This window comes from Opisthorchis viverrini (genome assembly GCF_000715545.1).
Source record: "Opisthorchis viverrini unplaced genomic scaffold opera_v5_42, whole genome shotgun sequence".
In the NCBI taxonomy this organism is placed as follows: Eukaryota; Metazoa; Platyhelminthes; class Trematoda; order Opisthorchiida; family Opisthorchiidae; genus Opisthorchis; species Opisthorchis viverrini.
In genome coordinates this window covers 532,999-557,958 of record NW_008751698.1, presented here as the reverse complement: position 1 = coordinate 557,958, position 24,960 = coordinate 532,999, and the positions used below count along the sequence as shown (strand labels likewise).

Here is a 24,960-nt window from a genome sequence, read left to right as displayed (position 1 = left end):
TATATATATATATATATATATATATATATATACATAATGATACGATTTGACCACCATGGACCACCGGTTGGGCATACTAGCCTTATGCAGTTCGCGACGTTTCGTTCGCTATGCTGTTTCCCTATTTTCCACCGTTTTTCCCCTTCAGTACGCACACATCTTACTGCACTTCGTTGATGTTTTTGAAGTTATTTTCGTTGTACTGTGTTGTATCTGTATTTCATGCATATACTTACAGATAACCCGTCTTAACACTCAAGACACCTCATAATATAAGGCCTACAATAATGTTAGAAGTGATTGTCCGATCATTGTTGCACTGAGCAGACTGAATAATGGCCAGCATTAGGTAGCTATATATGTGACCTAGGTGGGTCTCATTAGTGGTGCGGACCACCAAGCAACCTTTCACGTAAACTTAGGGTATCCGTTTTTCCCACCTGATTCGATAAGTACTGACGAGCAGTTTGGCGTGGTGATGGTTTTACAACTGTCCGTCCTGTTCACCCTTCGGTATTACTCCATCGGATTTCCTTGTGTACAGGGCGTTGAGTTGATTACACATGCGGTTCGGCGTGGGGACCTTAGGCCTTTTCCTGTCTGAAAGGGTAACATGGGAACGGAGACTACTCCGCTGTGCCACATTTCTTCCCACTGAAATAATATTATAATTCACCCACTGTATCATTTACTAACGGAGAATTCCGTTTCTGTGTACCTCCTTCAGATGATTGCACTGTAGAGGCATACGAGCAGCTTTGTTTCAAAAGATCTTGACTCTATCTCAGTGGCATGTTTTTCCCAAAGATCCTCTTCCTCACGAATAGCGTTGCATAGGGATATATGCAGCATGTCTGTTCGCCGGCCCCTTATGCACTTGGTTTTTCTTGTATCAAGATTTCCCAGTCCACCTCTGTTGTGTGTGAATAGTTCCGTAAACGTGGGTTATTCTGTTCTTTCAGCACTGGATTAATGGCCAATTTACGATGCGTCTTTAGAAACAATCGAGTTAACAGTTTTTCTCTGTCTGCTTCCTAGCTACACAGTTGCTCCTCCAATGCGTCATCTCCGGGATATGCAACATCTTCAACCAGTTGCTACGCTGGTTTGTACGGCTACACTGAATCTGCACTCAGTAGTTCTATGCCACCAGTCCATGTGCTAGGAATGTCGGCTGTGAGAGTTCCTCATGGTCCTACCAACTTTCATGCACCCATAGTCCATCAACGTGAACGCGATACCTTCCATGGTTTGTCACACAGTCGAAGTGCTCAGGATGCCAGCAGCTTCCTATATCAGCCACTTTCTCCGGTCCCCACCGGACAGCACTCTTCTAGCAGGTTCGGAACTCATCTCACACCGAATCCACTCCCCTTGCATCCGACCGTCTCGGGAGTCAATGCGTACAGCTCCAGTGGCTCAGCTGCTTATCCTTCATATCCATCGCCTATTCCCGGTTATGCACAGCCAAATATGTCACCTTCAATTCAGAAATCCAGCCGCGTTGCACCAACCCCACCCTCCTCGCTCAGGCTGAGCACTAACACTAGCCCTTCGGGTCCGAGTCCTTCGGCAACATCGCATTCAGCGCGAAAGGCATTTATCCCAAACAGCACTTCTTGGGGCTGTACGGAAGTATGGCCTCAGGGCTTTACACAAAATCCTCCTCCGGTTACATGTACCAACCATTTTACCCCAGCATCACCGGCTACTTCATGCAATTGTACTAAAATTAGTCCTGGAGATGGTGGGGGGCCACATTCACTTCTGCAACCTTCGAGCTCCGGTGAGTAGCTTGCAATGCTAAAAATCCGTTACTATGTGTATATTGAGTTGATCATCCTCACACGTACATTTTTTATCTCCGAGAGCAACATATTGCTGCGCTAAGCTTCATACAAATTTTCCAGTATCAGGCTCTTTGAATGAGCTGTTTGTTGTAAAATCCGCATTTGCCTTTTTCTAGTAACAAGCTTCAGTTTGCACGTATCTGGATAATTGATTGATTGGTTTTACAGTGCAAGTTATCTTTCTACAGCGGTGGGTGTGGCAGATTTTGGAAAAATTCGGCCACATGGATCTCCCGCCTTTATTGCAGTTCAGTTAATCGGCGTGAATGTTCGACCGGGTAATCACAGTTTGGACTTGGTAACCACCTTTCTAAACTTTGTATCAGGTTTGCCACTCAGCTGTTTGTTTCAGGTAGCTCCAGAGCGTCTGGCTCAGATCCCGTTAGGTTCCAAAGTTTTTCACACACAACGCATTCATAATCACAAGGAATCGTAGCTGTCTTCTAAACATATTAAATTCGGTGGGCCATTTTAGAAGACAAACTAAACAGTGTTATGTTTTATCCAATATTTTATGACACCTTACATCTCATCAACACAGCTGACAAGTGCTTGGAATGCTGTCTCTCTTCTTATGCAGGGGATGGATGTCTATGGGCCATCGCCACCAGTTTTTCCACGAGCTTTCACCAGGTTTAAGCTACTTTGTGGTTGTTTTTCACTTTTGTGAACGAAAACCTGGAGTTGTTGGATGGAATATTGTACCAGGAAAACAATTGAAACAAGGGCACTCTGGATTATCGGCTGTGCTCCACATGCCAGAGGACCATCTGCCTCGCAGGACTCTTTTCGCCTCGCCCTGTGCTGAGTGGAAGTGAATTGGAGGTTGGCAGTGTATGACCCCCGGCAACGAAATGTGAAAACAGCAATCAGTAAACTAAGTCGGGCCGACAACTGCCGCCTCCGTGGGTGGGGACTCAATTCACTGGCAATACACTGGCAAAAATAGCCCAATCGCGCAGTCCTTGGCGCTCGTGCGTCAATGCTATCACCTCCACTACGTAGTCACCCAGCTCCCGAACTAAATGAACATATCTTCACCCCCAAGGCTTGGCCATATGTCTCACTCTCCCAAATTCGGTGGTGGAAACTGCAGTAGCTAGAACCAGTGTGCCTTTGGTGCATGGTTTGTAGCTGGTAAATTGACTGATTGATTATGGACGGTTACTTTCCATTTTCTTAGCTTATTAGGTCCCCGAGCCCGGTTGAGTCCTTATTGCTTGTCCTGGTTGAAGGCTGAGACAGGCTAAGAGTAACCGTAATGGAATGTTTTTTTGTACGGTGATTTCCGTATACAAAATCCATTCAGCTGGCCTTTCAAAATGGTTTCGTTGTACGATGGTTCTTTAGAAAGGGGAATTGACCTTATCGGATACACCCAGGGCTGTTTAGCGTTCAGTCTCTATTACTCGACCAATGTGGCCTTTGTGGGTGAACAGGGCCGCCCGAAACGAAGTGATTTTTAGGTCCTAGTCGTTCAGTTGATATCGGAAGCCGATGGACGTAATTTGACCCTTTTGTCTAAGCATTTGGTCCAGTCTTTCGGCACCATTGCATTTCCGACTGTCTAGGGACAAGGGGTGGTATTCACAGAACAACTCCGGTACTCACTGCCGATCGGTACTAGGCAAGCGTAGCTCGGCACATCTGAAATAGATAAGGATGTCTTCCTCGTCTAATGTTCGCCGCGAAATAAGCGGTGTTCTCTCCCCTGTAGTTGTCAGCATGCTCGTGTGATCCCAAACGTAGCATACTACTCGTAAGCTTGCTGAAAACTTTTCGACATCCTGTGACCTGTCTCGCTCTTGGGGTTCATCAGTTGGGCGCAGTCCCCGACTCCCTTTAAACACCATATTCTAGTTGGATGTTATTGCTTGTATTCGGATAGTTTGTGTGGCTAAAATGTTTCACGGTAGTCCTTGGTTGCATTCGTTAATTTTTGTCTGGCATTCTTTTTCATCATTTCACTTTAAAAGGGAATCATTGTATCGCCTTTCTATGTGCTAGCTTTTCCTTCTAGCATACTCCCTAATTATTGTGTCGGCTTTTTTCAGAACCGTACAAAAGGTCGCCAGATCTACCCGATTCACCTGTCCAAGGTTCGCTGACCCCAACACATTCTGAATTGAAGGGCTCTCCTCTGAATGTGCAATCTGTTGATACTCCGGCCCGACGCGCTTCTGGACCTTTACCTCCTCCGTTACCACCCCGTTCGAACTCGCGCAACCAATTGGGTCCTCAATGTGGTGTTATTTCACGCCCTGGCTTGTGCACCTCTGTGACGACGAGTGAAACATTGGCGAACAACAGTCCCACCACCTTGATCGATTGTATGGCACGTACATCAACGTCCATTAAAGATTCCATAAGGTACAACACTCCGAAATGCTACTGCGAAATTTGACATTCCCAAATCGAAATATACTGGACAGCAGTATTATGACTTCGATGTAATTTAGAGGTGATTTCCGTGCAAGAGTTACTTAACGTTCCGAATCAGAGTCTAGAGTCGGCTTAATGCTGACGTTTGCTTTCGTGGTTTCAAATACGTTGAGTTCGAAATCCATTCACTGAACAGGATGAACTAGTGCATCCAGTTCTACCAAAAACAACAGTTTGGATTATATCACATTTCCAGTGTGCTGAAGAGTAAAGGCTTGGCCGTAAATCCCCTTTTTAATATTCGGGTAGTAAAGCATTATCTGACGTATAAGCGTCTTCAAGATGAGCAGGATGTACCTGACTGTGTAAGACAAATTAAAAGCTGGTCTCGAAGTCTACTGTTGCGATTAACTACGCTTGCAACTTCCAGGTGTTCGTAGCTCAAAAGCCTTGTATGTCTTAGTTTTGTCTGTTTACGAAAATGTTACCCTTTCCCTTGTAGCCCTCTGTTTTTTTCTGACAACACCTCTCGGGGTAGGTTAGCCTCACTATGCAAAATGCACCGACCTGTTTGTACTTCAGTCCAAGACAGTATTCACTAGGTAGGTGATCGGTGCATTGTGTTATCTTGTTCGATGTTTCAGAATTTGCATCTCCATAACAATACGTTGTACGACGTTCAAGTTCTTTGCTGCCTAGTGAATAAGAACAATCCAGTAATTTGTCACTAATGTGGTCTTTAATCACTGCGGGAGGGTCCATGTGCGTCATAATCAATTGTGTCCTGAACTCGCTTGAACTCGCAATGCCTGAAAACAGGTCCTATCGGCCAGCTATTGAGTTTTCCCTTGTGCTTTAACAAAAAATTTCCTCGTTCGCATTTATCTTTCTATCTGACATGTATGGTCCTGTGGGTCCAGGTATTTTTGTTCATTCTACGTGCCTGCCGCGTGGACGGATTTCTACAAGAAAAGTGATGAACTGAACCTCTTGCCAGTATACTGATCGCTCTGTCCAAACTAGAGAGCGCATACCATGCTACCCGCATAATAAATGGAACGCTAGACATCGTTGTCTGTTCAAACGCACCCTGTTCATTGCACGGTAATGCACTCGGTTCCTACGTTGTTACTATTTGACCTAAATTGGCAGATTATTCCCACCTTTCTCCTGCTTTTTTTCCTCGTGTCTCTATTGGAGTTTATGTAGATTGGGGCGAGATGGCCCAATTGGTTAGAGCGCCAATTTACTGACCGGAAGGTCCGTGGTTCGAACCCGACTTCCGCCACTCGACTTCCCCTGTCTAGGCTTGGGAAACCTGGCAGTATCCCAGCCCTCATGCTTCCTTCGGGCGGCATGGCAGTTAGGCACCGAAAGGGTGCTACAGCTGAACGAGATTCATGTCTGTCAGACACGCGGGTTGTTTGCTGTGGGAATAAGACAAAGTTTACCCGGAATTCTCAAGCTCAAATCAGGTTATGGTCTTGGTCTCGGTTCATTTCTTCTTGTAAAACTGTGCTGCACTTATGAAGCAGCCTTGGTTTCGCTCTTTACATGCCATATAGGAATTGTGACCGACGTTCATGTTTTGTGAGCCAGGCGATTCGTAAACAATGGTTTCGATCTCTTACTTTGTATCAGGTTTTTGTCCGCTTTCTCTTTATCACAGGAACTGGCCGATCGAAGGTAAAGCTTTGGTGGTTGTCCGAATTCGGGCTTGTTGGTTTACCGTCACTACATTACAGAGACTTACGTTGTTGTACCATCGTCTTTCGTCTTTAGTTGGTTCTCTCATTTGTGTTGTCTATTCATCACTGTTGCTAATTGTCTCTCAACTGACATCGTCCCTTGTTTCACGTCACTTTTTGTGCTTACGCTGAAACAACAGCGCATCGCTATTTCTTGACCACAAAGAATCTCGCGCGATGCACTGCCAAATTGTTGCCACTGTTGCTGTTTTCATGGGGATGCGATGCTTGCTTTTACATTTTTGTTGATTGTACTGTCTGTTTTACACCCAGTCGTCCACATTCATTGACAACCTCTGCTTCTCGACCTTCGGGGCGGTCAAGATGTATGTCCAGACCATCCAATGGTGTGGTAGACAAATGTGTTGAAAGTGGGTCGGAAGCATTTCGCTATAGCCCAACCAATGCAAGGCGTGGTCAACCAATGGAAGGGGCAGTTGCACTGATTCCAGCACCTAAACTGCCTCCAAGAGTGAGTTCAGGTTGACCTTTGTCTTCTGACTACTTACATATGACTATATATATATATTCCTTTTATGGATTGTGATGGATTCCCGAATGTCCCAATTTTTTCGCCAGAGGTTTCATTTCTAAAGATTTAATTTCCCATCCACTTTCGTTACAGGAGACAGATTTATCGATATGAGTAGTTCTAACCAGAATGAGTAATCGAAGGAGATGGTTTGAGTACATTCAGCAATAGTGGCTTTTTTGACCATCGTCATTCTTCAAAAAGAGCGCAATGTAGCTAATTAGTTGAGGCGTCAGTTCACGGACTGGAAAGTCCATGTTTCGAACCCAACCTCAGCATATCGATTACCCCTGTCTGGGGCTGGGCATCCTGACAGTATTCCAGTCCTCGTGCTTCCATCCGTTGGTATGGGAGCTAGGCACCGAAAGGGTGCTACAGCTGGCTGAATCATTCCTAACCTAACAGGCCATACGCGTCTGCTTTGAGCGCAGGTCCCCTTATGCGGTTTAGAATATCTTATTGCTCACTGCTACAAGAACTTCCGTTTCACGTCGTGCACCGTTTAAAACATGAACAGAAATCTGTTTAAAGTGGCCAATGAATGCTTTTAAAGGTTTTGTCCTGGTTGTGCTTCATAGAATGTATGTCTATTTCTAATAGTCCGTCGTATAATTCAGGAGAGTATGGTGATTCGCTGAACTACATTTCAAGGGCACTTCAGGTTCTTTTGGATTGCTTAGGATCTGAGTCCCGCGTGGCTTGGGCCTCAGTAAAGTAGGATTCTGATTTTTGCGCATCAGCTTATTCCAAGTGCAGTGGTTCCTCCATTTATATATCTGTTCTAAAGGACTGCTAGTGGAACGCCGACCGTTGTATATACAACTCTAACATTTTGATTGTACACCTACGGGGGATTTCCTAACAATACACAACACAAGTAAAATTGCCTTAAACCGAACCCAAAGCTAGTTGGATGTTTTTAGGGAGAACCATGCCCTCTGACTCACTTCGGTGAATCATGTATAACAATTGAAATGCCGTTCGGTTTACGGACGGTACTTTTTCGAAATAAAATTTGAGCTTGTGTCGTGGTCACGTACGGTTCCTGATTGTGTTACAACTACGGTTGGAGAGGTCTTAGCTGAGCTTTACCGCGAGTAGTGTTGGGTTGCTTGCAACGTAAAGTACCATCAGACTCAGCTAGAATCCAACTGCGTTCCCCAAAATTGAGGATCATGTGGCTGGCAAAGAGTTCGAGACAGGAGCTCCTGTTCGAGAGGTCAGTGGGCCCACTTTGCCCTTGAATCTTGATTGCTCTTGTCTGCTCTGCTTCAGTACTCATCTCCCCGCAAGAGGAAACATTCGTATCAGAGAGACCACTCTGGCAGCACGGAATTTTCCTCCCATGCATTTTCACCTGAGAAAACTAGACCCCCAAGGATCGAAGAGTAAATTCACTTCAGCACCCTAGTTAGTCATTAATCCATAAGAAGAAGCACCACATTACGTTGTTCTTCCATGTTTGCCAGTAGACTAGCACCCTTCAAAGCTGATGTCTTCAACAGTGCCGGAACAATTTTCTGCCAGATCGTTAGAGTTTTCTGCGATGTACCATAGTGGACTTCTTTGATATTTCGGTGTGAGGTATTTGAAGAGGAACATTATTAAGACCATGTCATGAATTGAGGCGAGTGGGGCTGGAACACAGTAAGGTGTAACATTTGGAAAACTGACGTTCTTCAACCTCCAAATAATCTTTCCTTTGCTACGTAAGGGCAAATCATCACAAGTCATCCCGTTTTACAGTTCTCATCCAGGCGCCGATGAGAGGGAGCACAAAAGAACATTCTCTCATTAACTTAGATGACGGACTGTTGGTCATTATTCGACTAATCATTGTGCAAATAGGCTATTGAAAACAATAGGGTACAATGTAGACAGTGAAGCGCGTGGTACTGTTTCATTAGTCAGCTTTGACTACGGGAAGCAATCTTATCGAGATGTCTTGGTGTCGTCGAAGTTTATGGTAACGCGATAGTCAGGCTGCAATATTTCCTGTGGCTGTCTTCTCCCTTGTAGCAGGTTGCGTGTTGCAAAGTACAGTCAGCTTGTCTTTTTCTGTGAACAGCTGTGACCAATGGGAATCCCAACCATAGCTCTCCATTAGGATTGGCTTCACAGTGAGAGCAAAACCTGATGTTTCAATGCCTTGCTACTACGAAAAGTTCATTCTAGAAGTTCTAATTCGAGAACAATAAAAATGAGAAGGAAATTACTTGGTGCTACCGTACCACAACTATCCTTCAGTTACAATCTATCTGGTGTCACCTTTGCGGCTTGTGGCTTTCAACTGGATTCTGGGAACAACCCAGTATTGTCCATATTCGGATTTGTTTTCGTACTACACTACAGAACAATAGGCAGTATCGGCAACCGGTGCTTTCGGTGTTTCCTGTTGAGATCAGCAACAAAAGAAGTAGATAAGAGCATTTATAGGTGGCTAGTTGTTATAAACTCGACCGACTCCTAGGTCATCCATTCGCATCAATCGGACGACGTCACTATCCTCATCATCCTTATCGTCATTACCACCGTCATGTTTGACGAAGTGCCAATGCCATGGATTCGAAGTCCTTTTACGAAGCCTCGCTAACCACTCGGAAGCTTGACAGGCTAGTCGCATCGACCTTACCTGAAGCTACCGTGTCTATTTTCATCACCTTATTCCCAAGAAAACTGTGTTTCGGTCGACACGACGACTTGTATACGGCTGACTCCCAGTCATATCGCCCTTACAGATTTTCATTAAAAGATTCCCGTCCACTTCAGACTCACAGGTAACGTTATCACATGGTTAGCAAGAACACAGTTGCACTAGCAAACTTAGTTTTGAAGACAAACCGGATGAGACAAGCACGTTTTAGGCGGTCCTGTCTCAAATGGTCAGGCACAGGCCATGTTTAACTAGCAGGAAGCACGGCATGACGAGAGTGGTAAATAAATTAGCATGCACTATCAAAGCGATATAGCCACGTCAAGTGTCACGTAAGTTGTCATCACTGTACGCTAAGCGGCATCAGCCATGCTGTTGTGCGATAGCTCATGATGTCCAGCTGTGATAGCCGACGAGGATAACTGGAGATCCTATACCATCAACTGTTGTGCCCGGAGAGGATGTTTCAAGTTTCTAATCACCAGCGTCGTCATGTGCGTAAAATAGGAGTTTTTGGGCAGCAACGTGACGCCTTCTTCGGAAATGCCCGTATGGCTTAGGCCAGCTAAACAAGCGGTGATGGCTCTGGTACTAATGCCTGATCCGCCTTGTTCAAACCAACAAGCAATGTATTATCTGTCCCGAGTAGACAGTAGCCTTACCGTATGGTCAACCAAATTGTGCCAGAAACGCATATGAGTAGGTTGCCATAGAATCATATATTTTTCTCTTTAACTGGATATAAAGGAATGCCACTAAGTTGCCTGGTTCTTCCTACACTGTGACGTAGGGTCATTCATGGGTATGTTCATGAGATTGCTCAGTTTCGGCGTAGAATGACAGTTCTGTGTGGGGTTAGCCTGACTATCGAAAACCGGATTGATTCTTTCCTGAAGATTTGCCATATAAATATTATGGGTCTCTTGTGTCATCATCACTGTCAGCTGTAAGAACCGCGTACTTGTCGCACAGTAGTTGTAGCTGCCACAGTTTCGTTCGTCGGTGTTTTGGGGAGGTGGTGGAGGTAGCTGCACATTGGAGCTGATAAATTGGTGCTTAAATACAGCACTGTCAGTGAACTTTTAAGTGGGGGAAGTGGGGAGGGTGCTGTGCATTGAAAGCAATAGCCTGGATGCACGAGCACCATTGAGGACGCAACTGGGCCATGTTTGACAGTGTCTCTAACTACTGATGTGTCCCGTCCCGGGGTCCTCATCCTCTTGTGGGTAATACATTGCCGATCATCTGATAGACCGAAAGTATTGGCTGCACTCACTACCAGTTAATTATGAGTTATCAACTAATCCATTGCCCAGTACATCAAAGTAACTGGTTATGTGAGGAGATTTCGTCCTGTAAAAAAAGCCGAAAGACACAGTACAACTGTTTCATCCTTATTGACAATCATGCTGATCAGCGACTTGTGGCCGAACGGTTAAGTGTTCAAAAATGCTATCAAAGAGGTCGCGTATCCGAAATTCCCTTGGGTCAATTGAGATTCGCACTGTTGATGATTTCTGTTAAGGATGGAACAGCTGCATAGGCTGGCTCCACTTAGAGCCTGAGATCCCCATTAAGCTTCTTAAGCTTGCGCTCCATGGTTCTTATTCTTGAAGCAGAATAGATTGGGGAGTTTTGGATATTTTTTTCACGGTTCTCTGTGATTCCACAGTCGAGGTCCTCGTATAAACTCTAGAGTGTCTGCTATCAACTTCTACCTTACTCACACCGCACCCACACAGGTATCTTCAAACTCTCCGAGTAGAATGCCGAAGGACCTTGCAGTTACTACGGTGTCTCAGGCTGAAGCAAGTGGGGCGAGTGAGTCAAACATTGGGACTGAAAAGTCTGAAAACTCTGAACCGAAGTTATCAATCAGTCCGAATTCACCGGTGCCCCCAGAAGTCACTAAGCCCGCATTAAACGAAACCTCCGAACAGATGAACTGTGGAGAGCAGGATCAGCTAATAGCAAGTGCCAACCAGGCAGGGACTACACCTTTACCCCCATACCAGTCAGGCATCACAGGTATTCGACCAATTAACCCGGCAGTCTATCGCCGCTTTATGGAACAACGCATGGAAGACGCAGGCCGAATTCAACGAGAGCGTAAGGAACGTCGACAGCGTTTGGAGACCGAAATGGCTAAAGTTGGCCTGGATGAAACAGCCCGTGCGCAAATGCGCTGTTTGTTACGGAAGAAAGAGTCGAACTACATGCGTATGCAACGTGCCAAAATGGATCAGTCCATGTTCCAGCGCATTAAAAATCTGGGTGGGTTTACTACTTTGGGCCATATAGTGTTCACACGTTCAGCCTGGGCTAGCCTGTTCAAACCATCCGTATTTCTGGTGTGTGCATGTTTTTTCTGTTTTTCTTGTTCAGCACCATTTGAACTATTTTGCCGCCATGACATCTTCTGTCCACCACCCCCACCTCTACAACATTCCATTCTTTATTCCTACTTGCAGCTATGTTTGTATGTGTGTTTGTCTCACTGTGGAATTCGCATTTTTCGGGAACTCCAGCACGGCCGACTTGCATGTTTGTGCGGCTGTATCACTTGCCCCAGTACATTGCGTTTCAACAACAGGCATCGGCTGGTCAGGCGGGGCGATCGATTGGTCGAGGGTCTCCGTTACACCAATCAACCATCTGTCTCTTAACCCTCCTGTGCATGTTTGCACAATACTGGCGCACACATACACATGTCGTTACGGCACTTGAGGGTGATTCGGATCTGGTCGTTAAGTCCCAGCAGCAGTAGCAGTAGTATCAACAACATCATCTACGACCGACTGCTACAAGCATGCATTCCTCCGTCAGCCCAAAAGGTGGATAGTGGTTACAACGCGCGATGCCCCTGGGTTACTAGGCGTTTCATCCCATTTCGTCCTCGTCTTTTATGTGTTTGTATGCCTGTCTTTCTGCTTGGTGAATGAGGTTTGTGTACAACGGGGCAGTCGCGGTATGTACGGGAATTTTGTGTGACAGCCTCGTTCGAACCGGACCAGATTGGCTTCTAACCTTGCGCTCGCTAAAGAAACCTTCATCAGCATTTAGTTTAGCGTATCTGTGCTTTTAAATTTATCCGTTTACTTACGTTATTTTCCGATTCCCGTTAGAAATTGTTTGCAGTACATTGCCACCATGGCAGTTTGGCTTATTTCTCAATAAAACGCTAAGGCTTTTCATTCAGATACCAACTACTTGGCTGTTTGTCACTCACAGAGGTGGATATGAATGAAAGGATCGTGATTTATGTTGCTAATATCAATGTGATTTTGATTAAATGCGTTGCGTTTGATTACTACATTCGGCGGTAGAAGCATCGGATGGTTTCATTTAATATACCCTTTCTGTATTCGTCACTATTTTCACTATGGACTAACGGTTAACAGCGCCTGATCTCTTCCAACCCTTTCAAACCCGTTTCGGAAATGTCTTGTCTGTCTGGTGTTCCTGCTAACTTTCGCTAGATAGGCATCACTACGGGTGAGCTCGAGGCAGCTCAGTGTGGTTGGGACGCGAACTTGTTGACTGGGTGGTCCTTAGTCCGAATCGAAAGCCAGCATCTCGAGTGCTCCTGTCTATGCCTAGGCAACCTACCACCATCTCAGCCCTCGTGCGTCCTTCGGATGGCATGTCACTTATGTACTCAAAGAATGTCACAGCTGAACGATCATTATCGTCATGGCCGGGACTGCTGTTAACATCTGAATGCAGTGTTCAACTCCGTGGTACAACCGTGTGAATCACGTCAGCGTGGAAGGCAGAATGTATGTCCTTTTGGACTGTGCCTAACTCTCCTGCTTACTTGGTTTTTTGAAGTCACAATCGAGAGAAACGCTGTGCTCGTTTCACCACAATTTTAGGTCAATGCGAAGGGTGCGTAAAGCCTGAGTTTTTTTCACTGTAAGGTTCAGAGATAGCGAACATAATGAGAATGGAAAGCATCGTATGTAAGGCGATTGACCACAACTTTTTAACACAAAATATGGAGCACAGATGGACGTGAACCTCGCTGGTCTCAGGTGGAAAAATCTCGGGATACCTATTCGCCCTTCAGTGTCTAAATATTGCTCTCTTTAATGTCGAAAGGTTGCGATAGGAACTAAGAATAGAGGTAAACATATCTGAAATCAATGCGAACAAACCACGTGTATCATTCGTTCTTCAGATTTATACTTTGTTTTCAAAACCACAATTTACTTTCGCGAAGCTATGGCCATTGTAATATATGGCGTTCAGGTTTCTAACTTAGGTGGTCTTTACTTCCCGGTAGTTGTCTCGATGGAGAATCATTTCAAGAGGGTACTGTAAACATGGGCCATCGGGTCTTTCTTATTTACTACTTTTCCATGTTTGACCTAGCATTATTCGTCCTTTCCAGATGGAGGACATGTTTTTTCATTCAACAGGTTGTAGAACGCTACTGTTTCATTTTAAAATAGCCTTGGTTGCGTGTCTTTTTCTAAGAATAGAGGTAAACATATCTGAAATCAATGCGAACAAACCACGTGTATCATTTGTTCTTCAGATTTATACTTTGTTTTCAAAACCACAATTTACTTTCGCGAAGCTATGGCCATTGTAATATATGGCGTTCAGGTTTCTAACTTAGGTGGTCTTTACTTCCCGGTAGTTGTCTCGATGGAGAATCATTTCAAGAGGGTACTGTAAACATGGGCCATCGGGTCTTTCTTATTTACTACTTTTCCATGTTTGACCTAGCATTATTCGTCCTTTCCAGATGGAGGACATGTTTTTTCATTCAACAGGTTGTAGAACGCTACTGTTTCATTTTAAAATAGCCTTGGTTGCGTGTCTTTTTCTGCCCCTTACGGTTTCTGTTTTTTTCTCACTTAGGAGGTGAACAGTGAGTTGGCTCGGGCAAAGCCTTTAGTTCTGTTTAAGCAAAGATACTTATTTTTGGCCACAGCTTTCGGTAGGGATTAAATCATCTCTTTGCGGTTTACATGGACGGAGTTGTGGAATTATCTGAGAGAATTTTAGGCATGACTCATTCTGACCATTGGTCGACTTGTTTGGACAACCACTTTACTACCAGTGTATGGTCAGAATATATTTGAATAGCCACCAGTCCTGATGATTAGTTTGATAACCCCCATCCCCACTAGTTTGTATATTCTCCATACAGGTGCACACAAATAACCTCTTTATTCATACATTTCCAGGTGTTGGGGCGTTCGGCAAAGTCTGGCTTGTTCGAAAACAAGATAACAGACAGCTGTACGCAATGAAATTGCTCAACAAAAGGGATGTGGTTGAACGTCGTCAACTGGCTCACGTACGCGCTGAACGGGATATCCTCGCTGAGGCAGACAATGAATGGGTTGTGAAATTGTTCTTCTCTTTCCAGGATTCTGAAGCCCTATATTTAGTCATGGAATACATTCCGGGTAAGAATGCGGTCCGGACAACAGAACCCTTTACTGTTCTGTTGATTCGGTACCATCTGATCTTTTTCGGTTGTGATCAGCAGAATCCATTAATAAGTAGCACACCTGAATGCTAGACATTTTTCGATGATACCACACACATAAAATTTAATTGAAAGATTACCTTGCGTGGCCTTTACGGGGCTCCAAGATGTTTTCATTTTCAGTGCAATGTCAGTGTCGTACTCTTTATTTGCCAGGCTCGTGTGGGTTAAATCTGATGTTTCTGCGGTACATATTGTGAGTCGCACTTCGGTCAGAGAAATGGCACTCAAATTCTCGATGGTTTTGCTTTTTCACTGTTAAACTTTATATCAGAGACTATTTGAGACGAAGCCTTTTTTGGAATACGCTCTGAAGACCGTATTTTTAGGTTTGAGGAGTTTTGGGAATAGTGATACTTGATGTTTTATGCTATTACTTTTGGAGCTGGCTACCAGCCGACCGGAGACGGAATCTATTCCCTTCAATGCTACCCTGACTTATGTTGTTCCTACGGATGGACTTATAGGTAGGATTTTTATGATGCCTTTATAAGGATCTTCTTCTTTGTCCCGAAGTGAACGCGGACAACTAGAACACCGGTAACCAGCGTGGTAGGATATGAACGGTGGAGTATCATAGATGAGAATGTCTTGACCCTCGTGCTCTAGAGTGCCCCCTGTTTGTTTTGGCTCACTTCGTTTTTAATTGGTCATTCTTGAGAGGATGTGCAGATAAAAATTTTTGGACGAGAAACATGTGCGGGATTGTTAAAGTCTTTGTTGTCAGCGTCTCGTTATTAGTTTCTGAAGCAATTCGTGCTAAGAACCGTCTTAAGGACCTGTGCACTGATGCTCGTGCGGTACGGTTACCTACTGGGAGGAAACTTCGACCACTTTCCTGGGGAATAACATGTGATCCATGTATGTGGTGGGTCGGTCATCACATTTTATTTTTAGGAATAGTTAAACCGAAGGCTGACAGCGACGATGGGATTTTCCTTTTGCCGCATGACTATTTTCATCTGGTTAGGCTCACCTACTTATAAGTAGTCAGATGTTTAATTGAACCGCAAGCTGTCAGTCGCCCACCTGGTGAGGTAAGCTTTCTAAACCTACGCACTTAGTCTCATTTTATTTCACTTTTCATTCCCATTGTGAACAGTAGTGTACTCAGGAAGGAAATGTTACTCACAGCTTTTGCATTATTTATGTAAATCACGTGAAGAACTATTCTGTCCGTTCATCCATCAGGTGGTGACATGATGTCCCTGTTGATAAAGAAGGGTATTTTCGAAGAACCACTGGCCCGTTTCTACATTGCCGAGCTGACTTTGGCACTTGAAAGTGTACATGGAATGGGATTCGTTCATCGGTGAGTTTGCTGATTTCCAGGCAGCCTCCGAATAGCCAACAGTTTGCAATGCTGATCAGCGCATGCATAACATGATTACTCCGTGTTTTATTGGATCGCATGCGAGACTGTTTTTTGAGAGGTGGGTTGATTCCATTTATTCAGGATAGGGTGTTATCTTTATTTGTCCAGGCTCATGCTTTCAGTCATCCTCAAGGTAACTAGCGCTCTTAAGAAATGCGGAAGGTTGTTCACTTTTATCTGGAGATTGGGGACCTTCATACTACAGTGATCCACACCAAAAGCGACGGCTACGGGGTAGAGAATTTTTATCATACGTATCGTGCATCTCGTTGTATCTCACTCGGAATCTGTCCAAAGGAGTGGTTTTCCGTAAAAGTTTCACCGCATGCAGTTTGTGATTTCGTAGGCGTTGGGGCTTCAGGTTGACGAGGGCTTTTTTGGTACTTATGGTGAATGAACAGTTACATGGGCTCCATGTTTGTCTGCGTCACCTTTGGTGAGCTTTTGCCGTGTTTGTACTTATTTCCGTGAATTCCATTGTCGTCTTTTTTATTTATCAGTGAAAAGCTAGGAGAATCCCAAGGTGCTCGAAGCGACATGTGCATGACCCCTCTCAACGTAAAACGATAATGAGTATCAGACTCTCTAAACCTGTGTAATATGTCATTTGTTTCTTTGAACTACTTGGTTCTAGTGACATAAAGCCGGACAATATCCTCATCACACGAGATGGACACATCAAACTGACAGACTTTGGATTGTGTACTGGATTTCGATGGACACATAGCTCAAAATACTGGGATATGGATTTTGGCATTCCATCAACCACACAATCGCACCGCGCGAGGGATAAACTGGGTACCGACACCAGCAAAATACAAAACCCATCCGGTGCATACAGGCAGTCTGGAGCTCATCTGCCGGGGAATCGCCATCAAGCTGGTGAGGCAAATGACGAGAGCGACGAGGCACAAAATGAAGATGGGGCAGCGGAACGCGGAGAAAGACTTGGAAAGTTGTTCAGAGGGCCTGCCGCGCGACGGTTTTCAGCAAACGTAGTCAGATGTAAGCAACGAACCCTTGATCGGATTCGAAGTAATACTCCCAATCGCCGCTGTGCTCAGTCGCTGGTTGGTACTCCAAACTATATTGCACCGGAAATTTTACGAAGACAAGGTATGCTACATGTGTGCTTGGTCAGTGTCAGTTTAAGCTTTTTTTCGATGAATTCTCTCACAACTCGTTCTATAAAATTACTTGTAAAAACCCAGATTTTTTTGAAAACACTTCACCCATGCTATTTTTTGGTTATCCGTTGCCGACCAGTTTCGTGTTCCGTCTACATGTTGTTTCTAGATTATGGGCAGTCATGTGACTGGTGGTCTGTTGGTGTTATTCTATACGAGATGTTGGTTGGGCAACCTCCATTTTTGGCTCAGACTGCCACCGATACACAGATTCGCGTGATCCACTGGTACAAATATCTAACAATCCCTGGGGAACCTCGGTTACGACCGGAGGCCAGTTCGCTGATTCGACAGCTGTTGCGTGACCCGGCAGACCGACTGGCTGATCCGACGGCGATCAAGGCGCATCCTTTCTTCGCCCCAATCTTATGGGACACAATAACCTCACAGAAGGCCCCATATATACCAACGGTAAGTTATATATTACCACGGTGGTGCATGGCCGCAACAGAATCTTTCCCATATCTAACCGGCTGTTTGTAACAAAAGTCCTTCCAGTTGGATTTTGATTTTGTCCGGGATTGTTGAGCAAACTCTCTGTCCTCATGATGCGCGAATGGTACCTGAAACATCCATTACCGTAAATGGAAACCAATGATCTCATAATCCTTCACCAGCTAACTCATGGTGGCACGATTCCCTGGCTGTTCTTCGTGGTACACCTCCATGTGAAAAAAACAATTAACTTGTCCTTAGACTCTTTTGGATTCATGTGTCCACTTCACTGAGTTATGCATGGCATTCGTAGTCAGGCTGCCCCAAGTAGTCCCTAACCCAGTCACTTTTAGAGCTGATGACCAGTATTTATTTCATCTGTACGACCATCAGTTTCTGCTCTGTGTTGAATTTGCATTGATATCGTATTGATACTGAATCGCCGTGTATAATAGCTCAGCTTAACGCTTGGACGATTCATGTATAAAAATATGAATTGCGCCAAATGATGACGCAGGATCTTTGTCGCTTTTACATTTCGGTCGCGTTTCCGAGTGTGCACTAATCATTACATTTATACTACACTTTCCTTAGCCTGTCCTATCAACCGCCATGGGTGACTAATCTTAGGTTGATTTATCTCGATTATCGGTTTGTCGGACGCCACATGATCATTTTTTTTAATCTTGGATCGAATACATCAATAAGCTGCCCATTATGTGGCCTGGCTTACGGAGTGCTTGGTACTCAATGTTTATTATGTAACGTATGCACATGTTGTTATAAGGATTGCTGTTGGGCTGTGAATGTTCAAGTTATATTCCGCAGTTTTCTGTTGTATCTGTACGTCAAGATATGTTGTACCAATGCTAAAAACTTACACACCACTGACATTCGATTGATTGGCGTGCGGCTGACTCTTAACACCCCACTTCATAGATATCCGAGTGAGACTATCAGTTTCTTTCATCACTTGTTCGCGGGTCCATCAGCTCTTATCCTGTCTCATACATCCGTCCACTCCCAAACAGACGCAAGTGTTCCGGCGGCCCTTTCCGATTTCCCGCTTATTTTCTGCACCACTGGTTGGTGGAGTATGCGCTTGTGCCCACTTCCCTGCTTCTTTTTCTACCAGATTATTTCCAAATGCTCCTACCTCCCCGTTAGCTCTTATTCCGTTCTCCTGTCACCCAAATGCTAACTTTTGTACTACGCACTGAATTGAACTATAGAGAAAGATCAGATCCTGGTCTGCAACCCTCTGTAAAATTAGACAGTTACGTAAAACCACGCATGGAAAGACGAATCACGTGGTGGATTTAAGGGAATTACTGGAGCGTGTACGAGTTTTTGAATGCAACAGTTGGTATTGACTTCCAGAAACGGACCTTCCGGATGAAACGTTGATATAACTCAGCACCGACATCAGTACACCGATGTAGAATACTGGCACTTAATTGTCACACAACCATGAGAAGAAAACATGATAGTATACATTTGAGGAAGACCTGGTGGGGATTTGATGGAAATCCTCTGTTTCCGTAGAGAGCGGTCAAGGATAAGGTGCCTAAGTTCGTCTAGAAAGTGGCAGCTTAAGCGCCACTTAGTTTAAATGACACATCTTGTTGGACTCCCGTCCAACTTCAAGAAGAATTAAGTGTGCCCCAACCAAAAGTGCGTGTCCATCACACATCACTAAGTCCTATTGTAGACGTCTTATTTTCGCGCAGACCTAATCCTCAGTTTAAAAACCGTATACTACTTTGTATGTAGTCTCCGACTGCTTTAACTTGGATGAACCTATCTTGTCATCCGAGATCGCATGTGGAAGGCTTTGTGCTTTCAATCTATTCCATTTATCTGTTTTCATGGAGGGTCTGAAAACCACAAACGACCCTCTGCACTGGCCAGCCGCCTTATGTGTGTTGTGAATTGCTGACGTTAGTATGCAATTTTACCAGTGGATTATCAGGAGTCGAGTGGAAACGATTGTGTATAACAGCCACAAGTTTAGTGAATCAGACTCCTTATAGTGTGGGTTTCACTGTTTCGTTAATTTGTGTTGTCGACCTCTCAAAGAAACATCTACCCTCTAAGGTCTCTAAAAGGTTCCCCATATTCATCGCAATGGAATTCTTTTGGCCTCATATATATAGATCTGTGTCCATTTCGTAACCGCGTGTCCTGTTTATGACCTTGTTTTTTCCCTATTTCTCTGATTAGATCAAGGATGAACTGGACACCTCAAACTTCGATGCTGTAGAAGACGACCGACCGCAAATTAGTAACGAGAATCGTGTGAACAATGGCTCGGGTCCATTCAGCACACCACCACCTTTTCCAAACTTCACTTTTAAACGATTCTTTGATCGCGATCCCACATCTTTGCAGACACCTTGACTCACACAGCCATATTCTGAAAAAAAAACTCGAAGCACCTTTAAACACCAACTGTCTTTCTGTGCACGCAGACTTTTTCATATCGCATTCATGAAAGGAGACTTGCTATAGGCCTCCTTAGCCGTCCACATTCACTTACGTCATTTGTAGTCTGTTTCGTTCTTAGAACCACTATCTCTCAATCTAGTAAAAATTTCCCGGTGCGTATGTGTGGTTGTATGTGTTCATATATTATCGTTGATGACGCTATGCGCACCAGAATGGGTTTCTCTTTGATTCCATTCGTATGATGAACCGTTCTCAGCCGGTTGCTGTGTTCGTGCAAAGCGCGTGAAGTTTACGTCGTGTGTGACAAACCTCACTCCTGGTGAGCTGCCTCTTCGTAGCTGGATTGACAGCAGAAACGAAACGTTCACCACTGAACTCACATTGTACAGATGAATTGTTCGACTAGGTGAAAAATATCCTTATTTATCCTTTTCTTGCGTCTTTTTTATTTTTGCAGCTCACCGTCCTCCGTCGATCTTGTTGGGCTCTACAACTGTTGTGATTTATTAAGGCATTTGGGCAGACAGGTGTAATGGTTACTGGGTGTATGTTTTAGTGCGATAGCATAGGTCTTTGGTCTTTATCTTCGATAGCAATAGGAGTACAGTACTGTCGAAAAGCATCCAAAGGGTATATATATATATCATGTAGTGTTGGTTGGTTGGGTATTCCTTTGGAACCCTTCTTACTTGAAATTTTTTGTTAGATCTAAGAGGTTGGCAGCGCTAAAACAAGAAAACATGATTGCGGGCGAGATGGTCCAAGTGGTTAGAGCGCGAATTCACTGGCTGGAAGGTCCGTGATTCGAACCCGACCTCTGCCTCTCGATTTCCCTTATCTAGTCTTGGGCAACTTGGTATTATCCCAGCCCTCGTGCAACCTTCGGGTGGCGTGGCATAATTGTGGTTCTTACGATTGCAATGGACATTCTTCTGTTGGTTATGGTTTAGCTTCGTTGCGCGTATTACTTGATGAACAACGTCAGCTAAAGTGAATTTTGAGAAAAGCTCCCTTAGGTCTGCTGGCGAAGACTCATGTCGTTCACCATGGTCTTGTTTAATTTGCAACAGCTGGATTCACAGTACAACCAACGTCTTAAGTCCGTTAGTGCTGCAGCGTGCAAGCCTAAACATGTGCTTCGTAGAACGCTGCAATTCATAGGGTGAAAGAAGCGGTCTTCGATATTCCGTGCATTTTGAGGAGAGATGTTGCTGGTCAAAACTCTTACTCTGAATTGTATTTCTTACAAAGTTACGGGACAAATGCTCGGACCGTCCGCTTTGATATTGTTCTGGGCTTGCGTTGTGATAGATTTATTAACTATTCAATGATCTGTTCCTGCAGTTGTATGGGTAAAGGTTGAGTAATTTATCGATCAGTTAATGCCCAAGTGGTCGATCCGGTTTTAGTTCTCTTTGTCTGATTACCATTCGTGTTGATCCCCGATTAGCTTCTGTGATTGCCCAGGGCCTGGCCTCCGTATGCGATCGGCTTATTTTAATTGTAAGTGATGAAATTCCCGTTGTGAAACCATTTTCGTTGCACAGGAAATATCCAGCTTGTGATGACCTCGAGTTTGTAATTGTAGTTTGTAGCTAAGGCTACTTATGCTATCAGACAGGCTATTATCCCAACCCAGGTAATTCTAGAACCAAGATAGTGTTTCAAAATGCATGATAGATGTTTCTCGTTGGTCAGGTGACTGTTCATATGCAATTATCTTGCAAACCTCTTGTAACCAAACAAGGTGACATCAGCGCGCCTTGTTAATGTCTCCACGTTTGGTGATAACGTTTTCAAGCTAATTGCCAAGTTTGGCAAACAAATCAATAGCCACCTGACCAACAACTAATAAGTGCGCCTGAGCTACCAATATTTCGGTTTGAGGTTGGTCTGATTATTGACTAGCCGTGACCAGAAAGCTGTCCTACACAGATCGTCGTTTCGCTTAATTCACGCGCGTCGGGTGTGAATTGCCAGGGATGCCGTACAACGCCGTTCTGCGCGTTCCGAAAATCTTGTTCGGACTGGCTGAGCCTGTTCGGACAAGACCATTTGATTATGTACTGAGGCGTGCATAGCAGTGGCTGACGTAGAGAGCGAGTATAACTCTTGTGTTGTTCTGCATGCACTCTGATTTTTGTTAGCCTCTTCTGCTTCACAGATAATTGGTCGAATTTTATTGTATCGGAAACCACCTTACTCCGATTACTTTTCATGTATGAAGTCACGTCCGAGCGGAGCAAATATCCGCTCCGACAAAGTCTCAAGAGCCCATGAAAGGATACCGGTTCGAAACAACTACCCAGTAGAGAGACAACAACCCTAAAACAACCTTTCTATCAACTGCACAAACCCCCTTTCATCAATAGACTTCCGAAGGGATACGTCCCGTTCTGATCAGCTTCAACTCATGTTTTTCAGGATAGAAGAGCAGTAAGGGCAACGTCGTCCCAGGTGATCAGACCGACCGTGTAATGTGGGGTTTGAGGGGTGTTGTGGGGACCACAACGTTGTATGCAAAGCAAAGTGAACAGCTATGATGAGGCACAGTTCAAAGTAAAAGATTTATTCGTTTCTGCTTCAAAATGTGTCTCAGCAGCAAAACTAGATGACGATTCAACCATATTGGTTCAACAAATTGGCTCCTGGGGAGAGCTTGATTTACACGGTGTCAGACTCCGTTAGATTGAGTTTTCGCATAGGTTCTTCCCTTCAGCTAGTTCCTGTTACCTAGCTTCTATGATGGTTCTAAAGCTCTAGGACAAAACGTTTGTCTTGCTACGGAATGCTCGACATAATACTGACTGTCCAAGTGACGCCCGAGTAGACTCTTTGGGTGTCGTGGAACCGATCTAGTTTGACTTGATCCATAGCGGATCCGTGTTGTGGAAGACATCGTCTGTGCTACACCTTTCGCCAGACCTTTCGATACTGGAGGTAACACGCCGTTCGGGATTGCTCAATACAATTTTGGAAGGAAAATTCCAGAAGAGCTTCGATGGCAAATGGATTGCTGTGAAGGCGCCTCCCGAGTTCGAAACTACGCAAGCAACTTGCGCATTTTGCTGATCACCTCTCCAATGTTATGGATGACTGAATACGCATCACTTCACTCGAAACGTATGCCAATCAGCAAGATATAGATCAGGCCAAAATGTCCACGGGCTTTCGGTATCAGGCTCTGTCTGGCTAATGCTAAAGATGGATCAGCCCGGCTTTGCCGGGTTTTTCGCTTTTATTGCTCCGAACAGTTATCGATCGCGCTGTCTATCTGCCTTTGGCTGCTAACAACTTCCCCTGCTCACTGCCTTCATACTGGTTTAACCGATGCAGAGTTTTGCAAGTGACGGTTTTTGTCCTTTCCTTTGTGTCACTATTCGGCAACACCATAGGATACAACCGTCGTGCAATTACAACTTGAAGGATCTCTGGAAACGAAGGATACCATTCATGGAACGCCAGTGGTCACTGTTCGTCAGTTTTCTTGTGGCTTCATCTAATACTGCATCATGTTGGCTAAATCATGTGCTTCGACTCTTCCCTCCTTATCGTAGTCTCCCGTTATGTTGCTCGCACCATCACGTGATGGGATGTGTAACAATCAAAACTTTGAAATAATGCACATCCTTTCATTCCTTGTGTACACGCTGTCTTGGTCTTCTTTTCTATTAAGTAAACGGGAATAAGACGGTTGATTTTTCGTGATTTCTGTTAACTTTGAACATTCTCCCACAAACTCATCAATGAAAATGTTAAACTCCGAAAATGGCAGCCGAAGTCAGTTTGCGTGCAGTTTTTCTGTTTCATTGTAGACTTGTGGATGAGAAAGCAACAAGTCTTAACTTATTGTCCACCATTCGCTGGAGGATAGCCGCTCCCACGCTCCAACAGCGGGTTATACTACACCATGAATGTTTAAATGCAGTTTCTCTCATATGGGTATTACGTCCTACAAGAATCTACCTCCAAGCCATATCATTGTTTAATAACGTATACAAATGTGATAACATTGAGCATGTGTGGAGTTGAAAAAGGCGATAACGAGAAAGCATTTCTAAGGACGACCTAAGCGTAGCCTCGTTTCGGGGTTACGGCGCCGTGATCATAACCTTTGTCTTGTCATCCTGTACGTGCTAACCGTTAGCTTTCCTTCAAGGAGATATAACGAAGACCCCTCTTCTGTTTTTCCATTGTCTCGGTCACTCTTGATTCCGTTCATCAGCAGTCGAATTTTGGAACTGGTCTATCTCGACCCGTCCGGATAGAATGATATCATCAAGAATAAGTGCAAAGAAACGGAAGCTGCCCTGCCAACTTTTCAATAATCCCCTGAAAATTTGCTGGATCTGGTTTGATTCCAAGTACCTGACGAATGTATTAGAGGCATCTAACGTCAGTGATTATAGCAATAAAAGATGAACGACTGGTGGACTTCAATTTGAGAATGTGCATGACTGAATCCAATCTCGCTGAACACATCCTGTCTGCAAGACTGGTATATGGGGCATCGGTATGTGGCAGTGGGAACCTGAAATCAGCTTCTGGCTTCCACATATACGGATCGTTGTTGATTTCGAAACAGGAACAATCGAAATACCCCATTGAGAGTGTTAACCAAGAGGAATCCTGCTCCTACAATCAGCTTGATTCTTTTTCCATTTGTCGTAGCATAGAGTAAGTATTGTACGGGCCTTTAAGAATAAAGGTTGAGAACTAGGATTCAAAGCGACGTTTGCTTGAAGTCCTTATAAGATTCCGAGTTCGTTATCGAATATATCCGAGTAATTCTAAAACACATCATCCACCTCTGCATCGTGTGTAACTGGTCTCATTGCAAAAAG

General features: G+C 44.5%; 1 protein-coding gene across 1 annotated transcript in view; it reads left to right on the top strand.

Annotated features, from left to right (window-relative positions):
- The window catches only part of T265_03075 (hypothetical protein), a gene marked incomplete at both ends in the record, with an annotated part of 21,870 nt that extends 1,341 nt beyond the window's left edge, over positions 1-20,529 (top strand). The window contains 9 exons of the mRNA XM_009167480.1: positions 1,039-1,786; positions 3,905-4,220; positions 6,254-6,452; positions 10,908-11,439; positions 14,364-14,588; positions 15,863-15,983; positions 16,681-17,162; positions 17,343-17,644; positions 19,892-20,529. Of these exons, the coding sequence (XP_009165744.1) occupies positions 1,039-1,786; positions 3,905-4,220; positions 6,254-6,452; positions 10,908-11,439; positions 14,364-14,588; positions 15,863-15,983; positions 16,681-17,162; positions 17,343-17,644; positions 19,892-20,068 (3,102 nt within the window). The remainder of the gene's footprint in view (positions 1-1,038; positions 1,787-3,904; positions 4,221-6,253; positions 6,453-10,907; positions 11,440-14,363; positions 14,589-15,862; positions 15,984-16,680; positions 17,163-17,342; positions 17,645-19,891) is intronic.
- Positions 20,530-24,960: the final 4,431 nt, after the last annotated feature.